General features: G+C 42.2%; 2 protein-coding genes across 2 annotated transcripts in view; one reads left to right on the forward strand and one right to left on the reverse strand.

Annotated features, from left to right (window-relative positions):
• The window catches only part of Parp4 (poly(ADP-ribose) polymerase family member 4), a 106,393-nt gene extending 81,407 nt beyond the window's left edge, over window positions 1-24,986 (forward strand). Inside the window, exons 31-35 of the mRNA XM_070003142.1 lie at window positions 7,638-7,697; window positions 11,983-12,807; window positions 15,413-15,512; window positions 20,108-20,240; window positions 24,610-24,986. Coding sequence (XP_069859243.1) covers window positions 7,638-7,697; window positions 11,983-12,807; window positions 15,413-15,512; window positions 20,108-20,240; window positions 24,610-24,805 — 1,314 coding nt within the window. The 3' untranslated portion in view covers window positions 24,806-24,986. The remainder of the gene's footprint in view (window positions 1-7,637; window positions 7,698-11,982; window positions 12,808-15,412; window positions 15,513-20,107; window positions 20,241-24,609) is intronic.
• On the reverse strand, window positions 19,030-19,336 carry LOC138813576 (COMM domain-containing protein 6). The gene has a single exon (XM_070001996.1). It carries the CDS (start codon window positions 19,284-19,286, stop codon window positions 19,110-19,112), a length of 177 nt encoding a protein of 58 aa, XP_069858097.1. The 5' UTR covers window positions 19,287-19,336; the 3' UTR covers window positions 19,030-19,109.
• Window positions 24,987-25,333: the final 347 nt, after the last annotated feature.

The raw sequence follows: 25,333 nt of genomic DNA on the forward strand, positions 1-25,333 counted from the left end.
GATATCACAGTGGCCATGATGTCACTGGGCATCTAGGAATTTTCCAACTCTATAATTTTTTTGGGGGGAAGCTTGAACTCTGGGCCTGGGCGCTGTCCCTCAGCTCTTCAGCTCAAGGCTAACACTGTACCACTTGAGCCAAAGGCCACTTCCAGTTCTCTGGTGGTTTATTGGAGATAAGAGTTTCACGGACTTTCCTGCCTGGGCTGGCTTTGAACCATGATCCTCCGATTTCAGCCTCCTGAGTAGCTAGGATTACAGGCATGAGCCACCGGCACCCAGCATTACCCTTATTGTTTGAACATGCAGAAAATGCTATTCTATTAACTGACACAGCTACTAATACATAATTTAGCTATAAAGTGCAAAAAGAATAGCTGTGGTTATGTGTTATTTTTAAATGGTAATACAGAAAACTAAAGTCATTAATATAGGTTCACCATGAAAGTATCAAATATGTATCTCTACATGTTGGGTGGGGGGCACTTTACTGGAGATCAAGCCCCGGGCAAGCATACCAGGCAAGTGTTCTTTCACTGAACTACATCTTACTACTAATATCTGTTGTTTTCTATTTATTTAATGTATGGTTTTGTGTATGTGTGTGTGGTTGTGTACGCATGTGCACACAGTATGTTGGGACTGGGGCTTGAACTCAAGACTTCACACTCTTGTTTAGCTTTTTCACTAAAGGCTGATTACCACTTGAACTACACTTCCAATTCTAGCCTTTTGCTGGTTAATTGGAATTAAGAATCTCAGTTTTGTCTGTCATGTTGTTTCCAACTATGATACTGAAATCCCAGCCACTTAAGTAGGTAAGACTATAGGCCTGAGCCATGGGCATCTAACTACTTTCTTTTTTACTTTACTTTACTTTTTTTTTTTTTTTTTTGAGATGAAGGCCCAGGCTCAGACTAGTCTGAAACTCATGAGCCTCTTTCACACAGCCTCTAAGGTGCTTAGTTTTTCGTGTACACCATTATGCTATGAATTTCTTAATGTTGACAGTGCTTTTTACTGTGTCTTTTATAACCAAAAATGACAAAATTGAGAAATGTTGCTTGAATAAAAATTGCAAGGAAGGGATAGGTGTGTTGCCTCATGCCTATAATACTAGCTATTCTGTTTAAGGCCAACCCAGACAAAATTATTGAGACCCTTTCTCAACAAATAAGCCAGCTGTGGTTCACATCTGTGATCTGAGCTATAATGGAGGTGGTAGATAAGAGGAATGAGGTCCAAAACCAATAATGGTCCCGGGCAAGAATGCAGTTCCTACCCAAGAAATAGCTAAAGCAAAAACAGGCTGTGAGGTATGGTTCAAGTCATAAAGCATCAGTCTGCCAACCTCAAGGCTCTAAGTTCAAACTCCATTAAAGGTTAAAAAAACAACTAAGAGTTTGCCATTGGTAAGGTACTTGTATAAAGCCCTAAGTTCAATACCTAGCCCCACAAAAATTAATTAATATTGGAATAAATATTCTAAAACAAAGAAGCAAAAACAGTGCTAATAAGACTCTAGGTATAAAGTTTAAAGAAGTAAAGAATTTATAATCTAAGAGAAAATAATTGTAGGAAGAAGCCAAACACCAATGGCTCAAACCTATAATCCTAGCTACTGAGAAGGCTGGGGGTTCTAAGGTTGGTGTTTGAAGACAGCCAGGGCAGGAAAGTCTGTCCACAACACTCTTATCTCTAATACCAAACAAGCCAGAAATGGAGCTATGGCTCAAGTGGTAGAGCACTAGCCTTGAGCAAAAGAAGTTCAGGGACAGCACCCAGGCTCTGAGTTCAAGCTGTAGGACTGACAAAAACAAACAAACAAACAAACAAACATAGGAAGAGAAATTTTGAGAAAATAAAATATGCCCTACTTATTTTCTTTGATCTTTTTTGTTTTGTTTTGTTTTTGGTGGTTACAGGGCTTGAACTAGGGCCCAGGCACTGTCCCTGAGTCTTTCTGCTCAAGACTCATGCTGTACCATTTTGAGCCACAGTTCTACATCCTCCTTTGATCTTTTTGGAGAAAAAAAAAAATCTTACTATGTAGCCCAAATTTGGCTTCCCACTTCTGCCTTACAAAAATGTACCACCATTCCCAGCTTCACTGTAAAGTTACTGTGAACATGTAGCATGGGCAAGGTTCTAGGGCCGATGCTTTGTACCTAAAAGGGGGTAGGGGAAATTTTTTTTAATTTTTATTTTATTTGTGAACATACTGTACAGAGGGGTTACAATTACATGGGCAAGATAATGCATACATTTCTTACCAAGCATTGCAGCCTACTAGGGGAAATTTTTTTTAAAAGGGGAAATAATAAAAATAAGGAAAGATAGCTTAAAATACTTTATAATAGGGCTGGGAAGATAGCTCAGTGGTAGAATGCTTGCCTTGCATGCATGAGGCCCTAGGTTCAATTCCTCAGCACCACATAAGCAGAAAAAGCTGGAAGTGGCACTGTGGCTCAAGTGGTAAAGCTCTAGCCTTAAGCTGAAGAGCTGAGGGACAGTGCCCAGGCCCAGAGTTCAGGCCCCATGACTGGCAAAAAAAAAAAAAAATATATATATATATATATATATCTATATCTATATATATATATATTATAATATAAGCTAGATGCCTGTAATCCTAGCTACTTAGAAGTCAAAGCCCACTCAGAAAGGAAAGTCCATGAGACACTTATCTCCAATTAACTCCAAAAAGAAAAAGAAAAAGAAAAGGTGGAAGTAGAGCTGTAGCAAAAGCAATTTAGAGTGCTTTCCTTGAGCAAAAAAGCTAAGAGACAGTACCTAGGCCATGATTTCAAGCCCCAGTACCAGCGCACGCGCACGCACACACACACACACACACACACACACACACACACCACACACACACACACACCACACACACACACACCACACACACACACACACACACCACACACACACATACATACACACAATTTTACTAGATAGCATTTGATTTACTCATAAAATCCTATTTTCTGAGTTTTGAGATAGTAAATAACAACAAAAAGAAACAAGCCAGGCCCTGGTGAATCAAACCTGTAATCCAAGCTACTAAGGAGGCTGAGATCTGAGGATCAAGTTTCAAAGCCAGCCTAGGCAGAGAGATCTGTGCGATTTATTCCCAATTCACCACCAAAATTCACCACTTCTAGCTGGAAGAAAATATGTTTTCTTAACCCACACTGTAATTGTGTTTTATTTATACTTGCTTTTAAATTAGTGACTATAAAAGGGATTAATGACAGAAAAAAAGGGATTAATGAAAGTTGGGCATTAGTCACTACCTACTCAGGAGGCTGAGATCTGAGGATCACAGTTTGATGCCATCTCAGTCATCTGTGAGATTCTTTATTTTTTTATTTTTTTATTTTTTTTTTGGGTCCGGTCGTGGGGCCTGAACTCTGGGCTTGGGCGCTGTCCCTCAGCTCTTCAGCTCAAGGCTAGCGCTCTACCACTTGAGCCACAGCACCACTTCCAGCTTTTTTCTTATATGGTGCTGAGGAATGGAACCCAGGGCCTCAGGCATGCAAGGCAAGCACTCTACCACTGAGCCACCTTCCCAGCCCCTGTGAGATTCTTATCTTCAATTAGCCACTCCAAAACCAGAAGTGGGGGCTGTGGCTCAAAATGGTAGAGGGCTAGCCTTGAACAAAAAGCTCAGTGACAACACCCAAGCCCCGAGTTCGAGACCCATGATTGTCAAAAAAAGAAAGGGATTAATGACCTTGGGATGGTAACACATGTATTGCAGTCACAGCTATTTGGGAGAGTGAAGCAGGAGTTTTATTTGAGCCTATAAACTCAAAACTAGATTGACTAATCCCATCCAAAAAACAAAAGACAGAAAAGGAAGGAAGGAAGGAAGGAAGGAAGGAAGGAAGGAAGGAAGGAAGGAAGGAAGGAAGGAAGGAAGGAAGGAAGGAAGGGAGGGAGGGAGGGAGGGAGGGAGGGAGGGAAGGAGGGAAGGAGGGGAAGGAAAGAAAGAAGGAAGGAAATAACAAGAGGGGATTTACATGTGGGAGGTACTGGGTTCAATCCCCAGTACCAAAAATCAAATGAATGAATGAGTGGATGAGTGTATGAATGAAAACCTGGGTGATGGTGATAACTTGGGAAAACCATGCTTGTACTGTGTTCACATCCTCCTGTTGTTAAAGCTGCTGGAGGAGCAACCACTACAAAACCAGGTATCATGTCCTGAGCCAAAATATAAATGAACCAAAGCTATACTGAAAAGCTAAGCTAATATCCAGGTGATCTTTAAATGGCATTTCCAAAAACCTAGAGATTTAGATATCTGAGAAACAAAATCTGGAAACAAAAAGATGCACTTGGAAAAAAATATATTCACAAAAGAAACAGATTAATTTTTGTCCATGAGTTACTAAGAAAATGGCCAATAATACAAAAGAAAAACAGTCAAACCTTGGATAATAATTAAGGAAATATGAGGGTTCTTAAATATATCTCATGTTACTAATAGATATGTAATTTTAACCTACCGTAAAAATTCATTTTTAAGAATCTGGCTGCAGGGTGAGGTGGCTCATATCTTTAATTCTAGCTTCTCAGGAGGCTAAGAGCAAGAGGATCATTCAAAAACAACCTGGGAAGAAAATCCCATGAATAACAGGCCTAAAATTTAAACCAGCATAAAATGAGGCTGGAGGTATGGCTCATTAGTAGCACACCAGCCATGAAAGAAAAAGCCAAGAAGAACTTCAGGCCCTGAGTTCAAGCCCCTGGTACTAGGGAATTAAAAAAATCTCCCAAGTTGAATGCCAGGGACAGTGGCTTAAGCCTGTAATTCTAGCCTCCACGGGCCTCTGTGTGACCTGAGATGGTCACAATAACAGGTCAAGCAGCAGAAATCTGAAATGCTATACAAATCCATTTTTTCATTCAACATGAGCCTACAAATGGATAATTCCATACCTGACCTCATGTGACAGATGAAACACACTAAAAACATTTTCTAAAATATATACCTTACACCAGCCTTGAGTCAGCAAAATAAGCCAAGCAATAGCACAAGGTCCTGAGTTCAAGTTTCAGTACAGCAAAGAAAAAGTTTTGTCAGGAGCTGGTGGTTCATGCCCATAATCCTAGCTACTCAAAAAGCTGAGATCTGAGGATCATGGTTTGAAGCCAGCCCAGGCAAAAAAAGCTCATGAGACTTTTATCTTCAATTAACCATCAAAAAAGCCAGAAGTGAAACTGTGGTTCAAGTGGTAAAGCACCAGCCTTGAGCAAAATGAGCCAAGTAATAGCATAAATCCTTGAGTTCAATCCCCAGAACCAACACACAAGCAATAATAAAATAACATATCTGCCTTATACCATATATACCAGGTATATATGAAACATAAATTAATTGTGTTTACACTTGCAGCCACAACCCAAGATAGCTTATTTTATAGGTGTAAATATTCCAAAATCAGGGATAAATTCCACAGGCCTAAGCATTTCAGGTAAGAGACCCTCAACCTATTGCAAGGTTGCTGAAAGAGCTCAGGAGCCATTCCCATGTGTTTGCCTTGTGGCAGCTGTTCTCTAAAATGGTACTTTCTATTCCAAGCGGAGAGAACAGTAGCATGGGAGCCCAGTGTCTGTGTAGCCAGTAACAAGAATGAGGCAACTCTGCATACATGGAGATAGAAAGGCACCCTAAGACAAAGTGAACAAGGAGAGCAGTGTACTAACATGCTCCTGTCTGTGTAAAAAGAAGAGGATGGCCAGGCACTCAGTGGTGGCTCATGCCTGTAATTGTAGCTTCTGAGGATCAAGTGAATCACAGAACAAGCCAAAAGTGAAGCTGTGTGTAAGTGGTAGAGTACTAACCTTGTGCACAAAAAGTCAGGGACAGTGCTCTGGCTCTGAGTGCAAGCCCCAGGACTAGAAAAATGGGAGGGGAGAGGATGTAGATGTGCTTATCGGTTCACTTCCTCACTTCCTTATTTTTACTGTTCGTGTGTGTGTGTGTGTGTGTGTGTGTGTGTGTGTGTGTGTGTGTGTGTGTGTGTGTGTGTGTGTGTGTGTGTGTGTGTGTGGTGTGCTGGGGATTGACCCACAGGGCCTTGTACAAGATAGGTACTCTACTACTAAGCTACTCTGAGTGCAAGCCCCAGGACTAGAAAAATGGGAGGGGAGAGGATGTAGATGTGCTTATCGGTTCACTTCCTCACTTCCTTATTTTTACTGTTCGTGTGTGTGTGTGTGTGTGTGTGTATGTGTGTGTGTGTGTGTGTGTGTGTGTGTGTGTGTGTGTGTGTGTGTGTGTGTGTGTGTGTGTGTGTGTGTGTGTGTGTGTGTGTGTGTGGTGTGCTGGGGATTGACCCACAGGGCCTTGTACAAGATAGGTACTCTACTACTAAGCTACAATGCCCAGCCTCTAGAAAGAAAAGCTGAGTGGCTAGGAAGTGAGGAGCTTAGGGGTGGTGTTCTATGACCATATACTCCTTGGGATGTTTTGAATTTTGTGTCACTGGGATGGCAAGGGCTTGTGAAGATTTTCTTTAGAGAGTGCTCTACACCTGAGTTTGTCCTGGGTCCTGGACTTAGTTACAGAGTAAAATTTTCAGGATAATGCTAGATAGATACTGATGGCTCATGCCTATAATCCTAGTTATTCAAGAAGCTGAGATCTAAGATTCATGGTTCAAAGCTAACCTGTATAGAAAAGTTTGTGACACTCTTGTCTCCGATTAACCAGTGAAATGCCAAAAGTGGAGAAGCTGCTTAAATGATAGACTACTAGCCAGGAGTGGAAAATGCTAAACAAGAGTATGAAGCCTTGAGTTTAAGTCCCAGTACGGGTACCAATAAATAAATAAGCAAATAAATAAAGACAAGCTGCAATTTAAAAAAACAAAACCCAGGCAGAGCTTCACTGAGCAAACAAGCAGAAAACAAAGACAGTTTTTTTTTTGTTTTTTGTTTTTTGTTTTTGTTGGTTGTGGGGCTTGAACTCTGGGCTTGGGCGCTGTCCCTGAGCTCTTAAGATCAAGGTGAGTGCTCTACCACTTGAGCCACAGCACCACTTCCGGTTTTCTAGTGGTTTATTGGAGATAAGAGTCTCACGGAGTTTCCTGTTCAGGTTGGCTTTGAACCGTGATCCTCAGATCTCAGCCTCCTGAGTAGCTAGGATGACAGGTGTGAGCCACCAGCGCCTGGCCAAAGACAGATCTTATAAATACATTACAAATGACGAGCATACACTACCATACCCAGCCATTAGTTAAGATGAAGTCTCATGAACCCAAATTTTTTCCTAAGCTGGTAGTGAACCACAATCCCCCAATCTCTGCCTCCTAAATAGCTAGGATAACAGGCTTGAGCCAAAGCACCTGGCTCCTTTAAGTAAACAAAAATTTAAAAAAACCCTCAATGTTGAAGCTTACTGAATGAGTGTAAGACTTAAAGCAAAGGATGTAGTGCCTATGTGCTTTTTGTTTTTTCATTTTTAATTTTATTTTGAAGTCATTGTACAGAGAGGTTTTGATTCAACAAGTGAGATTATGACTGCAATGCATCTTAAGTTTATGTGCTTTGAAGTACAATACTGCTCTATAAATTCCTGGTTGCTCTTTCATGCCTGACTTTCCCTGATTTGTCCTTCACAGATTACCTGTTCACTAGGAGTACAGCAAGATGGAGACATGGATGGCACCAGCTTACTTCAGGTATACCACCATTAAACACACTAATAGATCATGAACTTGAAGGGAAAGAAAAATATATGTATTTGCCAGTTTGCTGTTTGTGTTTTTGTCTATTCGTTCCATTAGTTGTTTTGATGTTTCTTTGTTTTTTTGTTTTTTTGTTTTTGCCGGTCGTGGACCTGAACTCTGGGCCTAGGCGCTGTCTCTCAGCTCTTCAGCTCAAGGCAAGCACTCTACTGCTTGAGCCACAGCGCCACTTCTGGCTTTTTCTGTTTATGTGGTGCTGAGGAATCGAACCCAGGGCCTGATGCATGCAAGGCAAGCGCTCTACCACTGAGCCACCTTCCCAGCCCTTTCTTTGTTTTTTTTGAGACATAGTCTTGCTACATAGTCCAAGCTATCATGGGACTGACAATCCTCCTGCTGTACACTCTCAAGTGCTAAGATAACAGACTTGGGTCACCAGGCCTCATGCTCCACTGTCATTTATATGTTAACCTTGTTGATGATTTTTTTGTCATGTAGACTTCTGCATTGTGATCCTCCAGCCTCAATCTCCCAAATAGCTGGAACTATCTTGAGAACTCAATGTGCCTACAACAGTTTTTAATCTTTGGATTTCTGGATTATTTTTTTTTTCTGCATGAGTAGCTACATTACATTTAAGTTTAGAAAGGACCAGGTGAATTTCTTTGTTGTTGTTGTTGGTGGTGGTGGTGGTGGTGGTGGTGGTGGTCGTGGGGCTTGAACTCTGGGCCTGGGCGCTGTCCCTGAGCTCTACCACTTAAGCCACAGTGCCACTTCCAGTTTTCTGAGGGTTTATTGGAGATAAGAATCTCATGGATTTTCCTGTCCCTGCTGGCTTTGAATGCAATCCTCAGCGGGGCACTTTTTTTTTTTTTAACTCAAGGCCTGGAACTTTTTTAGCTGGCTTGAGCCATTCTTTCAGGCTGGCTTTTAGCTACTTTTTTTGAGAAAGAATCTCACAAACTGCTGCCTAGCTAGTCTTGAACCATGAGCCTCTAGATCTCAGCCTCCTGAGTAGGTACGATGACAGGCATGAGGTACCAATACCCAGCTAAAAGATTTTTTATTAGTATATACTATTTTTGAACAAGGAGATGCAATTTATTATTGTATGTATATGGAAATATCCCTCTCTCTTCTTCTTGTCCCCTTTCTTCCATTTTTAAAACAGTTTCATTATGTGCCTATAGAGTACTTTACACATTCAGCCTTCTTGGCCCTCTCCCTTAGCCCTCCTGCCGCCTGCTGCTACCCATTCCATCATATATGTTCTTTCCTGTGATTTTTTTAAACAAATGTTAATTATACAAAGGGTTTCACCATAATGACTTACATATATAAGCAGCTTTGTACATACGGAGATGTGTACATATATTATTATTTGGCTACCTTAGTCAAATTTTTCTTTCTTTCTTTCATCTTTTTTTTTTTTTTTTTTTGCCGGTCATGGGGCCTAAACTCTGGCCCTGGGTACTGTCCCTCAGCTCTTCAGCCCTACCACTTGAGCCACAGGTCCACTTCCAGCTTTTTCTGCTTATGTGGTGCTGAAGAATCGAACCCAAGGCCTCATGCATGCAAGGCAAGCGCTCTACCACTGAGCCACCTTCCCAGCCCTCTTTCTTTTTTGTACTAGTATGGGGGCTTGAACTCAAGATCTAACTCCTTGCTTAATTTTTGTTGTTTTTGTGTTGGTGCTGGTCCCAGAGCTTAAACTGGGCCTGAGTGCTGTCCCAGGGCTTTTTTGTTCCAGGCTGATGCTGTACACTTGAGCCACAGTGTCACTTAAGCTTTTTGGCAGTTAATTGGTGATAAGAGGCTCGTGGACTTTTCTGCCCAGGCCAGGCTGGCTTCAAACTGTGATCCTCTGATCTCACCTTTCAGAGTATCTAGAATTACAGGCATGAGCCACTGGCACCCAGCTTTGCTTAGCCTTTTTTTTTTTTTTTTAAATCAATCAAGGCTGATATACTACCTCTTGAGCCATACTTCTACTTCTAGCTTTTTGTAGGTTATCTACTAGATTAAACCTCCAACCTATTAGATCTCAGCCTCCAGATTAGCTAAGATTCCAGGTACCCTATTTATTTTATTTTATCTTTTGCTGAAATATTATGAGACAAAAAATTGACACCATACAGTGGCTCTTATTTTCTTTTTTTCTTTGTGAGTGTGTGTGGTGTACATGTGTGTGAGTCAGTACTTGAGCTTGAACTTAGGCCCTCCACTCTCTTACTTGGCTTTTTCACCAAAGACTCCAGCACTTGAGCCACACCTCCATTTCCTACTTTTTTGCTGGTTAATTGGGGATAAGAGTCTCATGGACTTTTCCCAGTTGGCTTTGAACTGTGATACTCAGATTTCACTCCCCTAAGTAGTTAGAATTACTGGTGTAAGCCACCAGCACCTGGCCCTTATTTTCTTATTGTCACTCTTTCCTTTCCTGGCACTGCAAAGAAAAAAAGAAGAAAATGAAGGTATTTTGCTTAAATGATTTTGAATACTTCAGATATTGTTTTCCTTCCTTCTCTCTTTCCTTCCCTTCTTCCCTCCTTCTTCCTTCCTTTACTGGTACTATGTCTAGAACTCAGGGCCTTGCACTCTGGTTTGGCTGTTTTGCTCTAGGCTAGCATTCTACCTCTTGAGCCACACCTCTATTTCTGGCTTTTTGCTAGTGATTTGGAGATAAGAGCTCACAGACTTTTCTCCTTGAGCTGGTTTTGAAGCTCCATACTCAGCTCTCAGGATTACAGGTGTGAGATATCAGTTCCCAGCTTTCCCCCACCCCCCAGTACTAGTGAACTCAGGTCCTGCCACTAGGTACTATTAGGCAAGCATCTACATTTGAGCTGTGTACCCCAAGCCTTGAAGTCTGTGCTGAGACAGTATAACAGGAAAAAGCAAGGGACTTGAGACACAGGAATACAAAACTAAACATTGAACTAATGCATGGCCTGAATAGAAATGCACAAATACCATTCATGGAAACTTACCTCCTTCAACCAGTGGCTCACGCCTGTAATCCTAGCTACTCAGGAGGCTGACATCTGAGGATTGCGGTTCAAAGCCAGCCCGGGCAGGAAACTCCGTGAGACTCTTATCTCCAATAAACCACTAGAAAACTGCCAGAGTTCAGGCCCCACGACCAGACCCAAAAAAATAATAATAATAATAAACCACTAGAAAACTGGAAGTGGCGCTGTGGCTCAAGTGGTAGAGCACTGGCCTTGAGCTGAAGAGCACAGGGACAGCACTCAAGCCCAGAGTTCAAGCCCCATGACCGACCAAAACAACAAAAAAAAATCAGGCAGTAGATTGGGCTGGAAAGGTAGCTCAGTGGTAGAGTGCTTGCCTTGTATGCATGAGGCCCTAGGTTCAATTCCTCAACACCACATAAGCAGAAAAAGCCAGAAGTGGTGCTGTGGCTTAAGTGGTAGAGCGCTAGCCTTGAGCCGAAGAGCTGAGGGACAGCGCCCAGGCCCCACAACTGGACCCCCCCAAAAAATGCCTAGAATAAAAGTCCCAAGCTCACGCTAAAGGATTTGTAACAGAACCCCATCCCCACCCCACTCAGTTGCCCTAGTATTCACACCTTACCAGAACAGCTCATTTGCTGGCTGAGCATGCCTTGCCAAAACAGCACAGCCGAATACTTCTCCACTTGTGTCTTGACCCACTATTCGTCCTGAAATTCTTTTTTGTTTGTTTGTCTTAAAACTGGAACTTGGGAAGTGGCGCTGTAGCTCAAGTGATAGAGCGCTGGCCTTGAGCTGAAGAGCTGAGGGACAGCGCCCAGGCCCAGAGTTCAAGCCCCACGACCGACAAAAAAAAAAATAAATAAAATAAAACTGGAACTTGAACTCAGAGCTTTGTGCTCTTGCATGGCTTTTCTGCTCAAGACTGGCACTCTACCACTTGAGCCACACCTCCACCTCCAGCTTTCTGCCTGTTGATTGGAGATAAGAATCTCATGGGCTTTTCTGCCAGCAGTTGGCTTCAAATCTTGAGTAGCTTGGATTATAGGTGTGAGCTACAGGCATGCTCTGCTTAAAATTTTTATTCTGCAGTCAAACACAGGAACCTAAGAACTGAGTTAAGAGGCACCCCCATTTTTCGCTTCTTCCTGAGGGACCTCCTCACCCTCCCTTGACCTTCCCACTGATGGTGTTCCTGATTGGGCAGCACGCTGTGCAGTGACTGAGCAGTGATTGACAACTGGGAAGAATATCTTCTTGTTCGGTTTGTTCTGTTTCCCCTTTACACCGTTTTTCTTTCTGTGCAGCCTCACTCTCCATACTCCAAATGGAATAAAGAACTGGAACTTACACATTTATTGAAAGGAAGAAAAAAGAAGTTATCTATGCTGAAAGCTTCTGATGATGTTGAAGTTTGCTCAGATTTTCAGCCAGTAGTCCACCCTTGCTCATTGACTCTTTGCCTCGAAGACATGGACGACTCATTGGATTTGAGCCAGATGGGTTCAATGAAACAAGCAAGAGCTGAACCACTGTCAGGAACACCACTTTCCTCCTTTTGGGCTTCTGAAACCCAAGCTTCACTCCCTTCTCTCTCTCCTTTCCCCCCCACTCCCAGCCAGGCTCTCCCCACTGTATGTAGCAACACCAGCATTGGCCTGCAGTCAGCTCTTCCATGCCCATCTCTAGGTTTGGGATCGGGCACTGCTGTCAGTACGTTTTCAGGTGATTCGTTTAATGCCAAGAAGTTGGAACAAAAGATAGTTTATCACACCCTTAAGAAAAGACCCATGGCCCTTAAGCTGGCTTCTCAGCCAATGCTTTCTTCTCCTCCCAGAATTCCTTTTTCCTACTCTGCTTTTTCTGTTGGTCCTGCCGAATGTGGCTTTTCTTTTCAGGCTCAAAATCGCCTAGGCCTTGATGCTGCCTACAGCACAGACTTGAAAAATCTGCATGGGCAATCGTCCTTATTCTCTCATTCTGCCCAGGAAGACTCTGGGCTTAATGCAGGACAGGACGGACCACCAGAAGTGCACTTCACACGGAAGATTTTACACAGTGCCAGCCTGGGGCCTGGAAGTAGCCATCGAAGATGTGGGCCCTGGTCTGCCCTCTTCCAACTACAAACAGAGGTACTTACCTTATGTCACAATTGGTCTTGTGCGTGTGTGTGTGTGTGTGTGTGTGTGTGTGTGTGTGTGTGTGTGTGTGTGTGTGTGTGTGCTGGTACTAGGGCTTAAACTCAGGATCTGACACTCTCCCTCAAGGCTGGCCTTCTCCCACTTGAGCCACTTCAACTTTTTGGTAGTTCATTGGAAATAAGAATCTCATAGACTTTCCTGCCTAGGCTGGCTTCAAACTGCAATCTTTAGGTCTTAGCCTATTGAGTAGACGGGATTCCAGGTGAGAGCAACTGGTGCCCAGCTATGGTCTTGAGATTTAAACAGCACACTAAACAACCACTCTGTTTCTCACTCACACAGTACCTATGAGAACTTGTAAGAAGTGGTACTGCCCATAGTTGTCCAGAGAGAGGGTGGATGCTATAGCCACACTACTGGGGTTTCAGTCCTAGCTCTACTGTGTGTTAGATGTGTGACTTTGGACAAGTTTTTAACCTTTCTGGGCCTCAGTTACTTCATCTGCAATGGGTATAATAATGCTACCTCCATAAGAAGTAGCTACAAAGATAAAAGCCCAGCACCTGGCACTGGTTCTATATGGGTTGACATATCTCATCAGTGCTATTGTTTTTCAAATTATTACCAGAGATTCTTTTTTAAAATTTCTTCCTGTTTATTTTATTTATTTAATTAATCTTTTTTGCCAGTTCTGGGGGCTTGAACTTAGGGCTTGGAAACTGTCCTTGAGCTTCTTTTTTTTTTTTCTTTTGGTCGGTCGTGGGGCCTGAACTCTGGGCCTGGGCGCTGTCTCTCAGCTCTTTAGCACAAGGCTAGCACCCTATCACGTGAGCCACAGCGCCACTTCTGGCTTTTTTTTGCTTATGTGGTGCTGAGGAATTGAACCCAGGGCCTCAGGCATGCAAGGCAAGTGCTCTACCACTGAGCCATCTTCCCAGCCCAAGCTCCTTTTACTCAAGGCTAGCACACTACCACCTGAGCCACAGTGCCACTTCTGGCCTTTTCTGTTTATGTGGTACTGAGGAATCGAACCCAGGGCTTCATGCATGTTAGGCAGGCATGTACCACTAGGCCACATTCTCAGCCCTTACCATAGATCCTTTAAGCTACCTACTTGACTATGACAGTACAAACTTTGCTCTTCCCTACATTAGTCACCCTAAGGCACGAAGTCTTTGTCCTTCATGGCTAGGATGCCTCTGTTCAGGCTTGCCACACTCTCATATGCCTGTTATGGAATGGATAGAGGACTGAGACCACAAAGAAATTAGTTTTTTTGTTTTTCCTCTTTTTTTTTTATCAGTAGTAGGGCTTGAGCTCAGGGCCTACATGCTATCCCTGAGCTCTTTTGCTCAAGGCTAACACTTTGCCACATTGAGCCATCCGTAGCTCCACTTCCTTGTTTTTCCTCGCCATGTGTTCCATGGTGGCCTGGAACTCACTATGCAGTACAAGCTGACTTCAAACTGTGATCCTCTTGGACATGTTTAAGGTCCACTCCTGGATGGCGAGCAGACTCCGCCCTCCTCGCAGCCAAGTCTCCGCCTAGTACCTGCATTACCTGGCACACCTCAGAATCCACTGAGATCATATCTACACCTTTCTCCCACCTGGTCCCCCCTCCCTTTATTTGGCCACACCTTCCCCTCCCCAGATAAGACCTAGCCCAGGGCCAGACACCCTCTTCCCAGCCACATGGGGTGCCATCCTGGCCTGGTACCAGCCAGATCGATGAATAAACCTACCCCTTACCTGAATACCATATGCCTGGCGTTGTTTTTACTTGGCCTCCTCTTTAAAAACCTAAAAACATGAACTGGGAAGGTGGTTCAGTGGTAGAGTGCTTGCCTTACATGCCTGAGGCCCTGGGTTCAATTCCTCAGCACCACATAAGCAAAAAGAAAAAAGCCGGAAGTGGCCCTGTGGCTCAAGTGGTAGAGTGCTAGCCTTGAGCTGAGGGACAGTGCCCAGGCCCAGAGTTCAGGCCCCATGACCAGACCGGGGAAAAAACAAACAAACAAACAAACAAACAAAACCTAACAACATGTGCCACCATGCCTGGTAGGAAGGTAATTATAAAGTGTATCTTCAACATACCAGTTTTTGATTTAGAAAAAAAAATCTATTTTAAACTACATAAAGTACTTCAATGTTGGGGGGAAAACAGGAGGGGATAGAGAGAGATGGGGGAGAATTATGAAAGGGGTGACATTGATTAAGATGCATTAAACTCATAAACTAGCATGCTCAATTGAAATCTCTTTGTCCAACTACTTAAAGACAATAAAAAGAATTTAAGAAGAAAAAATGAATCATGAAGCCAGGAACTCATGGCTCACCCTATAATCCTAGCTACTCAGGAAGAACTTTGATGTTATCATAATAAAAATTTCAGAAATCTAGGCCTGGTCATGTGGCTCAAGTATAGAGCCTATGCCTCCATTCCACTATCAAATCCCAGTACCAAAAATCGGAAACTTAATGAACTGAAGTGTAATATATATATGAACTTAATTTGTTGTATTATATAGCATCACATTACTTCTCGTGTGAAATTCTCATTTCATGACTGAAATTTGTTTTCTTAACTTCATAGGATGGTTATTGGAAACTCACACCAGAACTAGGACTTATATTAAATCTTAATACAAATATATTACACAACTATCTTGAAGAAAAAGGAATTCAATCTCTAGGTAAGTCAATGTTTTCATTTAAAGGTATGGCCTTAATTTTAATAAATTATTTAAAACTAGTATATTCATCTAATATTTGTGGAAGTTATATATAAATAGGATTATATTGTGAAATTGAAGAAAATAGAAGACTTGTTTGTTATCTTATTTATTAGGTAGGGTAAAGTACAAATTTATTAGTATATGTGGTACTATTATAGAAAAGAAACCCCAAATCTTAGCTGAACACAACCAGAGATTACTTCCCTACCCACATCACAGACAATAATGGTTATCAGGGAAGTTACACTGTGTATAGAGCCTGTCACCTTCCAGTGTGGCTTTTAAACCTTAACCCAAGCAGATGGTGGTAGTTCAGACCTGCAGTCTTACCTACTCAGGTGTCTGAGATCTGAAGATCTCAGTTCAAAACCAGCCCCCATAGGAAACTCCTTAAGATTCTTATCTCCAATTAAGCAAAAGACCAGAAGTAGGCCAGGCACCAGTGGCATTAAACTTCTTGCATTGTGCTAGTTAGCTAGAGATAAGCATCTCAAGAATTTGCCTGCCCAAGGTGGCTTTGAACCTCAGTCCCTAAATCTCAGCCTCTTGAGTAGCTAGGATTACAGATATGAACCACTAGTGACTGGCTCTACTTTAAGTACTACGTATTTAACCCTGGGTGTCACACATACTGGGCAAGCACTCTAATACTAAGCTAATGCTCTCAATCCTTTTTTATTTTATTTTGAGATTGTGTCTCACTAAGTTGCCAAAGATGGCTTTGAATTTCAATCCCCAGATCTCAGTCTCTAGGCTTATAGATGTGAGCCACGGGCACCTAATTAGAGATTTTCTTAAAGAACTACAAGGGTGAACATGTGCAGCAGTGATACTCACTGGACACTATATTGAAAGTGAACTGTACAAATTGTGGAGGAGGGGGATCAGAAGGGAAAAACTGGGAGAAAATGAGGGAAGAGATGACACTTCTTCTAAAAGAAATATACTCATTACCTGCCTTATGTAACTGTAACCTCTCTGTACATCAACTTTACAATAACTTTTTTTAACTTTTTTTTTGTCTGTCATGGGGCCTGAACTCTGGGCCTGGGCACTGTCCCTCAGCTCTTCAGCTCAAGGCTAGTACTCTACCACTTAAGCCATAGCACCACTCCCAGCTTTTTCTGTTTATGTGGTGCTAAGGAATCAAAGTCAGGGCCTCATGTATGCAAGGCAAAGCACTCTACCACTGAGCCACCTCCTAACCCTACAATAACAATTTTTTTTTTTTTTTGGGTCCAGTCGTGGGGCCTGAACTCGGCCTGGGCGCTGTCCCTCAGCTCTTCAGCTCAAGGCTAGCACTCTACCACTTGAGCCATAGCACCACTTCCGGCTTTTTTCTTTTTGCTTATGTGGTGCTGGGGAATCGAACCCAGGGCCTGAGGCATGCAAGGCAAGCGCTCTACCACTGAGCCACCTTCCCAGCCCCACAATTTTTTTTTAAAGCTACAAGCCATCAGTTTCTATAGATACATAGAACAGCAGTATCTACCTGCCATTGCCTCTAAATATCAGTGTTTTCATATTCTAGATTAGGCAGATCGGCAATTGATATCTGATACAATTGGACTTCAACATGGAAGAAAAATGATTCTCAATCCTTACTTGATACCAAACTTAAAAATTGAGTCCAGCACTAGTGGCTTATGCCTATAATCCTATCCATTCAAGAGGCTGAAAGCTGAGGATCACAGTTCAAAGTCAGCCCAGGGATAAAAGTCCAGATGCTTATCTCCAATTAACCACCAAAGAGCTGGAAGTGGAGCTGTGGCTTAAGTGGTAGAGTGCAAGCCTTGAGCAAAAAAGCTAAAGGGGCTGAGAGGGTAGCTTAGTGGTATAGTGCTTCCCTAGCATGCATGAAGCCCTGGGTTTGATTCCTTAGTACCATATAAACAGAAAAAGCCAGAAGTGGCAGTGTGGCTCAAGTGGTAGAGCACTAGCCTTGAGCACAGAGAGGCTCAGGGACAGAGCCCAGGCCCTGAGTTCAAGCCTCAGGACTGGAAAAAGAACAAAAACACCAACTAAAGGACAGTGCCCAGACCCGGAATTCAAGCCCCAGTACTGACAGAAAGAAAGTAATTTGAATTCCTAGGACCACACACATAAAATTAGTGGTACCAAAGGTTTGATTCTCAGCATTGCAAAAAGAAAATTAATTTGAGATGGATCATAGATCTAAACCTAAAACTATAAAACTTCCAGGAGGCTGGATGCTGATGTCTCATGCCTGTAATCCTAGCTACTTAGGAGGCTGAGATCTGAGGATCACAGTTCAAAGCCAGCCCAGGCAGGAAAGTCTGTGAGACTCTTATCTCCAATTTATCACCAGAAAACTGGAAGTGGCTCTATGGCTCAAGTGGTAGAGCGCTCACCTTGAGCTGAAGAGATGAGGGACAGGCCCAGAGTTCAAGCCCCATGACCGACCAAATAACAAAAAGCAACAACAACTCCCAGGTGGACACAGGAGAGCATTTTGAGAAATTTGAAATGAGCACACTGTCAATTTAAAATTTTTACTTTGCTTGCATTGTTTCAGTGTCCTCATGACAAATAGTGCTATAAGTGAAATTAGAAGTGCAGATTTCTCTGGTATACTGACTTCCTTCTTTTTTTTTCTTTTTTTTTGCCAGTCCTGGGGCTTGAACTAAAGGCCTGAGCACTGTCCTTGAGCTTCTTTTGCTCAAGGCTAGCATTCTACCACTTAAGCCACAGCACCACTTCTGGCTTTTTTATGTGGTGCTGAGGTATCAACTACAGGGTTTCATGGTTGGCAAGCTCTCTATCGCTAAGCCACATTCCCAGCCACTATACTGACTTCCTTTCTTTGGTTTATACATAATGTATAAACTATTCTCTGTATTGATGTACCACCAATGTCTATCCCCAACCAATAGAATGTAAGATTTCTGCTTCCTTCCCAGACTTATATTTCCCTGATGATTAGTGATATTGAGCATCTTGTTCATATATCTGATGACCCTTTTTAGATCTTTCTCTGAGAAATGTATATTCAGATCATTTGCATATTGACTTGTTTTATATTTCTATACAAGCACTCTATCACTGAGCCATACCCTAGTTCTGTACCACCTGGGTTTTTGTTGTGGGTTTTTTGGGTTTTATTTTTAGTTCTTTCTGCTTTTGAATGTATTTACCTATTGATTTAGTTCATTTTTTGAGAAAAAATCTTGCTATGTATCCTAGACAGGCCCGCAACTCTGACTCCTCTTTCCCTATCCTCCCAAATGCTGAGATTTCAGGTTTGCATCCCTACAGCTGGCTTTTTATTGTTATTGTTGTTCTAAAGATGATACATGCAGGGGTTACAATTCCATAAATCAGGAAATGAGTATACTTCTTTTGAGACAATGTCATACCTTCCCTTGTTCTTTCCCAGTTTTGTTTTTTTTTCCTGTTTATCATATTTTTTATTATTTAAAAAGTGGAACGTAATATTTTCATTGATAACTATCATTTGGTCCTTAGGTAGTTCTTTTGCAGAAAGTTGAGTCCATAATTTTCAAATGATGATAGGACTGTACCAACCAAAGAGTTTCACACAGTTTCAATAACAGCAGCAATTTCCTTGAACTGTCTGTAAAAATTCTGAAACTGAGGAATTGTCATTTCAAAGGACTTGTTCTTTACTTGGCCAGAATGATCTGCCACTTTTAGCATTACTACAACATAAGGATACTTAAGTGATCTACAGCTGTCCGAGCTCACAGCCATGCCGAGTTTCCACTGAAAATCTATAAGCTGGCTGGTGGCTTTGGACTTAGCATCTAATGGCTCTCTGCCCCCCAGACTCCTCCATGGCAAAGGGCATAGCGCCTCTATGGTGCCTGCCCCCCAGTTTCATTTTGTTGGTCTTCGGGCTTAAACTCAGGGCCTGGACACTATCCCTGCGCTTTTTTGTTCAAGGCTAGCATCCTACTACTTTAAGCCACAGCACCACTTTGAGCTTTCTCATGGTTAATTGGAGACATAAGTCTCATGGACTTTCCTGCCAAAGCTGGCTTCAAAACAAGATCCTCAGATCTAGGCATCCTATATAGCTAGGATTATAGGCATACGACACCAGGGCCTGGCTTTCTCAGTTTTTCCCTCCCAGCCCCAGCCACGAGTTGTATTATTCATTTTTCAACATAGTGTTATACCTGATATTATATTTGTGTGTGTGTGTGTGTGTGTGTGTGTGTGTGCATGCATGTGCACACGCACACATGTACCAATACTGGGGCTTGATCTTAGGAACTGGACATTCATTGTTCCTTAGCTTTTTTACTCAAGGCTGGTACTCTACTACTTGTGCTACACTTCTACTTCCAGCTTTTTGGTGGTTAATTTGAAATAAGAGTATTACAGACTCCTGCCAGGCTGGCTTTAAACCTCAATACTCAGATGTCAGCCTCTCTTGAGTAGCTAGGATTATAGGCATAAGCCACCAGCACCTGACAACATTTGTATAATTCTTTAATGGGACTTTTATACATAGACACAATTTGAGATGTGGAATTTCTAACAGAAATAAAGGAGGTTTTTATTTTTAGGTACAAAAGGAAGAGAATGTCTCCTGCATCTGATCGCCACATTGCTGGTACTACAGTTTATTCGAACCAGACTGGAAAAAAAGGAAATAGCCTTCAAATCATTGATGAAACTGGATGAAGCTTCCATTTCCAGGTGACTTGAACTATAGTAATTAGAAACTCATATTTTTAGCTTTTTTTTTTTTTTTTTGTCGGTCGTGGGGCTTGAACTGTGGGCTTGGGCGCTATCTCTGGGCTCTTCAGCTCAAGGCAAGCGCTCTACCGCTTGAGCCACAGTGCCACTTGCGGTTTTCTAGTGGTTTATTGGTATAAGAGTCTCACGGACTTTCCTGCCCGAGCTGGCTTTGAACCATGATCCTCAGATTTCAGCCTCCTGAGTAGCTAGGATTACAGGTATGAGCCACTGGTGCCCAACTTTTTAGTTATTTCTTTTTTCTGGGGGGGGGGTCCGGTCGTGGGGCCTTAACTCTGGTTATTTCTTAAAATAAGCCTTACAAGAATCTATATTGAGGGGCTGGGAAGGTGGCTCAGTGGTAGAGCGCTTGCCTTGCATGCATGAGGCCCTGGGTTCGATTCCTCAGCACCACATAAGCAAAAAGAAAAAAGCCGGAAGTGGCACTGTGGCTCAAGTGGTAGAGCGCTAGCCTTGAGCTGAAGAGCTGAGGGACAGTGCCCAGGCCCAGAGTTCAGGCCCCATGACTGGACCAAAAAACAAACAAACAAACAAAGAATCTATATTGAATTGTTTTATGTGTATTGCTACTTTAAAGTACAAAGAAAATCTTTGTGCCTTGGTATGTCAGCTAAGATTTTTGCCTCTGGCTTCATGGGAGTCATCTCAGAGAATTTATGTACAGCTTATACTTGCTCTCTGGACTGCTGTTTGGTATTCTTTACTAGAGGGGGTTGATCCCAGGTGCCTTTAGAATATCAGGCCTGTTCCCAACAACTGCAGGTCCTAGCACAAGAATGTTGGTGGAAACCCACATACTCGATGTCTGGAACTCAGTGATAAAACACTTGTCTAGCGTGTGCAAAGCCTAGAACTCAGTACCTAGCACTGCATAGACATGCATGTACACATAAACACATATTTTTTTTGCCAGTCATAGGGCTTGACCTGAAGGCCTGGGCATTGTCCCTGGGCTTCTTTAGCTCTCTATCACTTGAGTCACAGCACCACTTCCAGCTTTATCTGTTTATGTGGTACTGAAGACCTAGAGCTTTGTGCATGCTAGAAAAGCACTCTACCAGTTAGCCACATTCCCAACCCATATAAACTCATCTTATAAATAAAACTAGCAGGCCAAACATGGTGGTTTACACTCGTAGTATCAGCATTTAGAGGTCAAGTTCAATAGTTAATACTGTGAGGAGACAAAAAAAATGTGAAGCTTTGTGAAAGATCATAAAATAACACATAATGCCCACATTTTACCATTTTAACATTTAGGTGCACCCTTAGAAAATGGAATGTAACAACAACAGCAGCAAAACTCCCTAGAACATTTGGAGAAATTAAATGTTCCCTAAAGCTGGGCGCCGGTGGCTCATGCCTGTAATCCTAGCTACTCAGGAGGCTGAGATCTGAGGATCATGGTTCAAAGCCAGCCCAGGCAGGAAAGTCTGTGAGACTCTTATCTCCAATAAACCACTAGAAAACCAGAAGTGGCACTGTGGCTCAGGCGGTAGAGCGCTGGCCTTGAGCTGAAGAGCGCAGGGACAGCACCCAAGCCCAGAGTTCAAGCCCTACGACCGACAAAAAATCAAATCAAATCAAATAAATGTTCCCTAATAGCTTTGTGTGGTTTTTATTTTTATTTTTTACTAGTGCTGGGAATCAAACACAAGTTCTTATGCATGCTAAGCACATACACTAATATAAGCCATCCTCCCCATACATCTTATGTGAATTTTTAGTACTATTGTCTGGCAAAGTGGTGGAGTGATAGCCTCAAGCAAGAAAAGTTAAGGAATAGCACTTGGGCCCTGAGTTTAAGTCCCAGTACCAGCACACACACACACACACACACACACACACACACACACACACACACACACACACACACACACACACACACACACACACACACACACACACACACACACACACACACACACACACACACACACACACACACACACACACACAATATGTGTATGTACATATGTATAAATACATGTAATGTTATATCAAAATAAATACATGATATACAAAATACATATTATAAATCTAGGAAGAAAAGTTGATGTCACTCAAAATAAAGGTGGATACACTGAATAATCAAAATACTTAAACTAGCTTTGTAACTTTTAGTAACTCTAAGAAGTAAATTAATAATCTTCGGAAAACATCCAACTGCTAACTACTTTATACACACAATATTTGTGTTACTCAGGACTTCAGGCATGCTAACCAAGCAAGTGCTCTACCACTGTAACATTTGCCCATTTGTTTGACCAATCCTGGGGCTTGAACTCGGGGCCTGGGCACTGGCCCTGAGCTTCTTTTGTTCAAGACTAGCACTCTACCACTTGAGCCACAGTGCCACCTGCAGCTTTCTCTGCTTATGTGGTGCTAAGGAATTGAACCCAGGGCTTTATGCATGCTAGGCAAGCACTCTACCACTGAGACACATTCCCAGCCTCTGTTTGTTTAAAGATAGAGTTTGCCTAAGCTGGCCTTGAAGTGGTGATTTCTATAGCCTTCACCTCCTGAGTAGTTGAGATTAAAGGCATGAACCACTATGCTTAGCTCACACTCATTGTCTAGTATATTGATCTCCTTATGATATTTGCTAACATTTACCAAATGCCATGTTAATCAGTGAGTTTTGTAAATCACCAGAACAAACCAATGTGACCTCATATTATGACCGTAACTGAGGAAACATTTCAGTATGCAATGAATGCTACCAGTCTATGTCACACAGGCATGTGAGGATTTGAACTCAGTCACCTCACTGACTGATGGCCATTCCCCTTTCAAGGAAAACAACCAAGAAGATAGAAAGGATTTTCAGAATTTTGCCCATAGGATTTTTCTTTTTCCTTTTACATTCAGGACCTCAAGCTTGTTTACCTTGCTTGCACACAGCTGGTTCTCTACTACTTGGCTTTTGGCTAAATAGAGATGGAGTTTAAGAAACTTTTCTGCTTTTTTTTTTTTTTTTTTTTTTGGTCAGTTGTGGGGCTTGAACTCTGGGCCTGGGCGCTGTCTCTCAGCTCTTCAGCTCAAAGCTAGCACTCTACCACTTGGGCCACAGCGCCACTTCTGGCTTTTTCTGTTTATGTGGTGCTGAGGACTCAAACCCAGGGCCTCATGCATGTGAGGCAAGCGCTCTACCACTGAGCCACCTTCCCAGCCCCCAGATAGGCTTTAAGCTACAGTCTTTCAGGTGTCAGCCTCCTGAGTAGCTAGGATTCCAGGCATGAATCACCAGGGCCCAGCCCATAGGATTTTTCCTAAAACCTCTGGTGTATGCTGCCTCTTGTTCACTAACAGTATCTAGCAGATGACAAAACAGGTGAGGTAATAGCTACCTTAAATGACAGATTGCAGTCTTTTCTGGGTCTTAAAATTTTGATGCTGCTTTGTGCAGAAACTTACTAGTAAATGTATACATTTTCCTAAGAACTTGTGCTGATTTACTTGGCACAATTACTATGTGCAAGTTTCATGGATGACCCTGAGTTCTGCAAGCAACTAATCAAGTTGAGAAGTCCAGGTACAGTAGAAGAAAGTGAGAAACAGGCCTCATTTTGTAAAATAGAACTCAAGCTGAGCACCTGTGGCTTGTGCCTATATCCTAGCTACTCAGGAGGCTAAGAATTGAGGATGACAGTTTGGAGCTAGGGTAACCAACAAAAAACTGGAAGTGGAACTGTGGCTCAAGCGGTAGGTTGCCAGTCTTGAGCAGGAAAAGCTGAGGGACAGTGCCTGTACAAAAATACTACATCCTGAAAAATCAATTGAAACTTTCTTATTGTTATTATAAAGATGCTGTACCAAGGGGTTACAGGTACATGAGTCAGGTAAAGAGTACATTTCTTTTTGGACAATGTCACTCCTTCCCTCCCATCCCCATCCACAAGTTTTATAGTTCAATTTTCAACATAGTATCTAGTAAATGCTACTGCTGCATTTGATCATCCATTGTTCCTCTAATTCTGTGCTCCCTTTACCTCCCCAAAGACAGATAAACAAACAAATATGACAAAAGGAAAAGAAAATGAAAACAGCAACAAAGAAAAACAAACTCTTGTTTCCATTTCCTGGAGTTCATTTTGATAAATATTATTTTATATAATGAACATAGGCATTGTACCTTTGTGATCCACTCCTAAGAGTATTCTCCTTTGGTCTCACTTTGTGTTTATGCCTAAAGTCCTGTATAATTTATTATGTCCCCATGTATTTTCAGCATATGAGAGAAAAATATATGCCGTTTGTCTCCCCAAACTTGGCTTACCTCATGGAAACTTTTTTTTAATTAATCTAGGAATATTCCCTGGGCTGCTGAGAAAATAAAGAAAGCAAATGAGTGGGTTAGAAGAACAGAAGGACAGTATCCATCTATCTGCCAACGACTTGAACTAGGTAAAGACTGGGACTCAGCCACGAAGCAGCTCCTGGGAATCGAGCCCCTAGTCACCGCTTCTCCTCTTAGCAGAGTTCTAGGGAATAATCAAGGCTGAATCCAAAGAAGTTGTATGTTCAACTTTTCTCTCTCATGTCAAATATAATCAAATAGTAATAGCTATAACAATTATGTCTTTTATGATTTTATTCAGTATATCAATCAGTACCTTTCAAATAAAATAGACTCAATTGGTTTCAACCAACAAGCAGCAATAAAATGAAAATAACAATATTGGAGATTTGTATTTCTAGACTTAAGTTGATGAGAGATGTCTAGATGGTCCCAGGGGCTCATTCCTTCTCCCTTCCTGGAGTCCAGTGGAAAGCTGGTTTGCTGAGTAGGCTGGTGTTCATGGCAGGGGCCTGGGCCTGTTTCCATGGCCCTGTGTGTCCAAACTGTGGACTAGATGTGCATGCTCCCTTGTATGGCTCCTCCATCCACTGATTTCTCAGTGCATGCTTGTTACTTAGAGAAACGAAGTCCCAAGTAATTCTTTCACAGATTGTTCTTATCAAATCCTGAAAGAAATTATCTCCAAACCCAAGACCATTTCATTTTTCTATTTTTTTTTATCTTCTAGACT

Source organism: Dipodomys merriami, unplaced genomic scaffold (genome assembly GCF_024711535.1).
Source record: "Dipodomys merriami isolate MVZ:Mamm:240054 unplaced genomic scaffold, mDipMer1.0.p SCAF_6, whole genome shotgun sequence".
NCBI classification, from domain to species: domain Eukaryota; kingdom Metazoa; phylum Chordata; class Mammalia; order Rodentia; family Heteromyidae; genus Dipodomys; species Dipodomys merriami.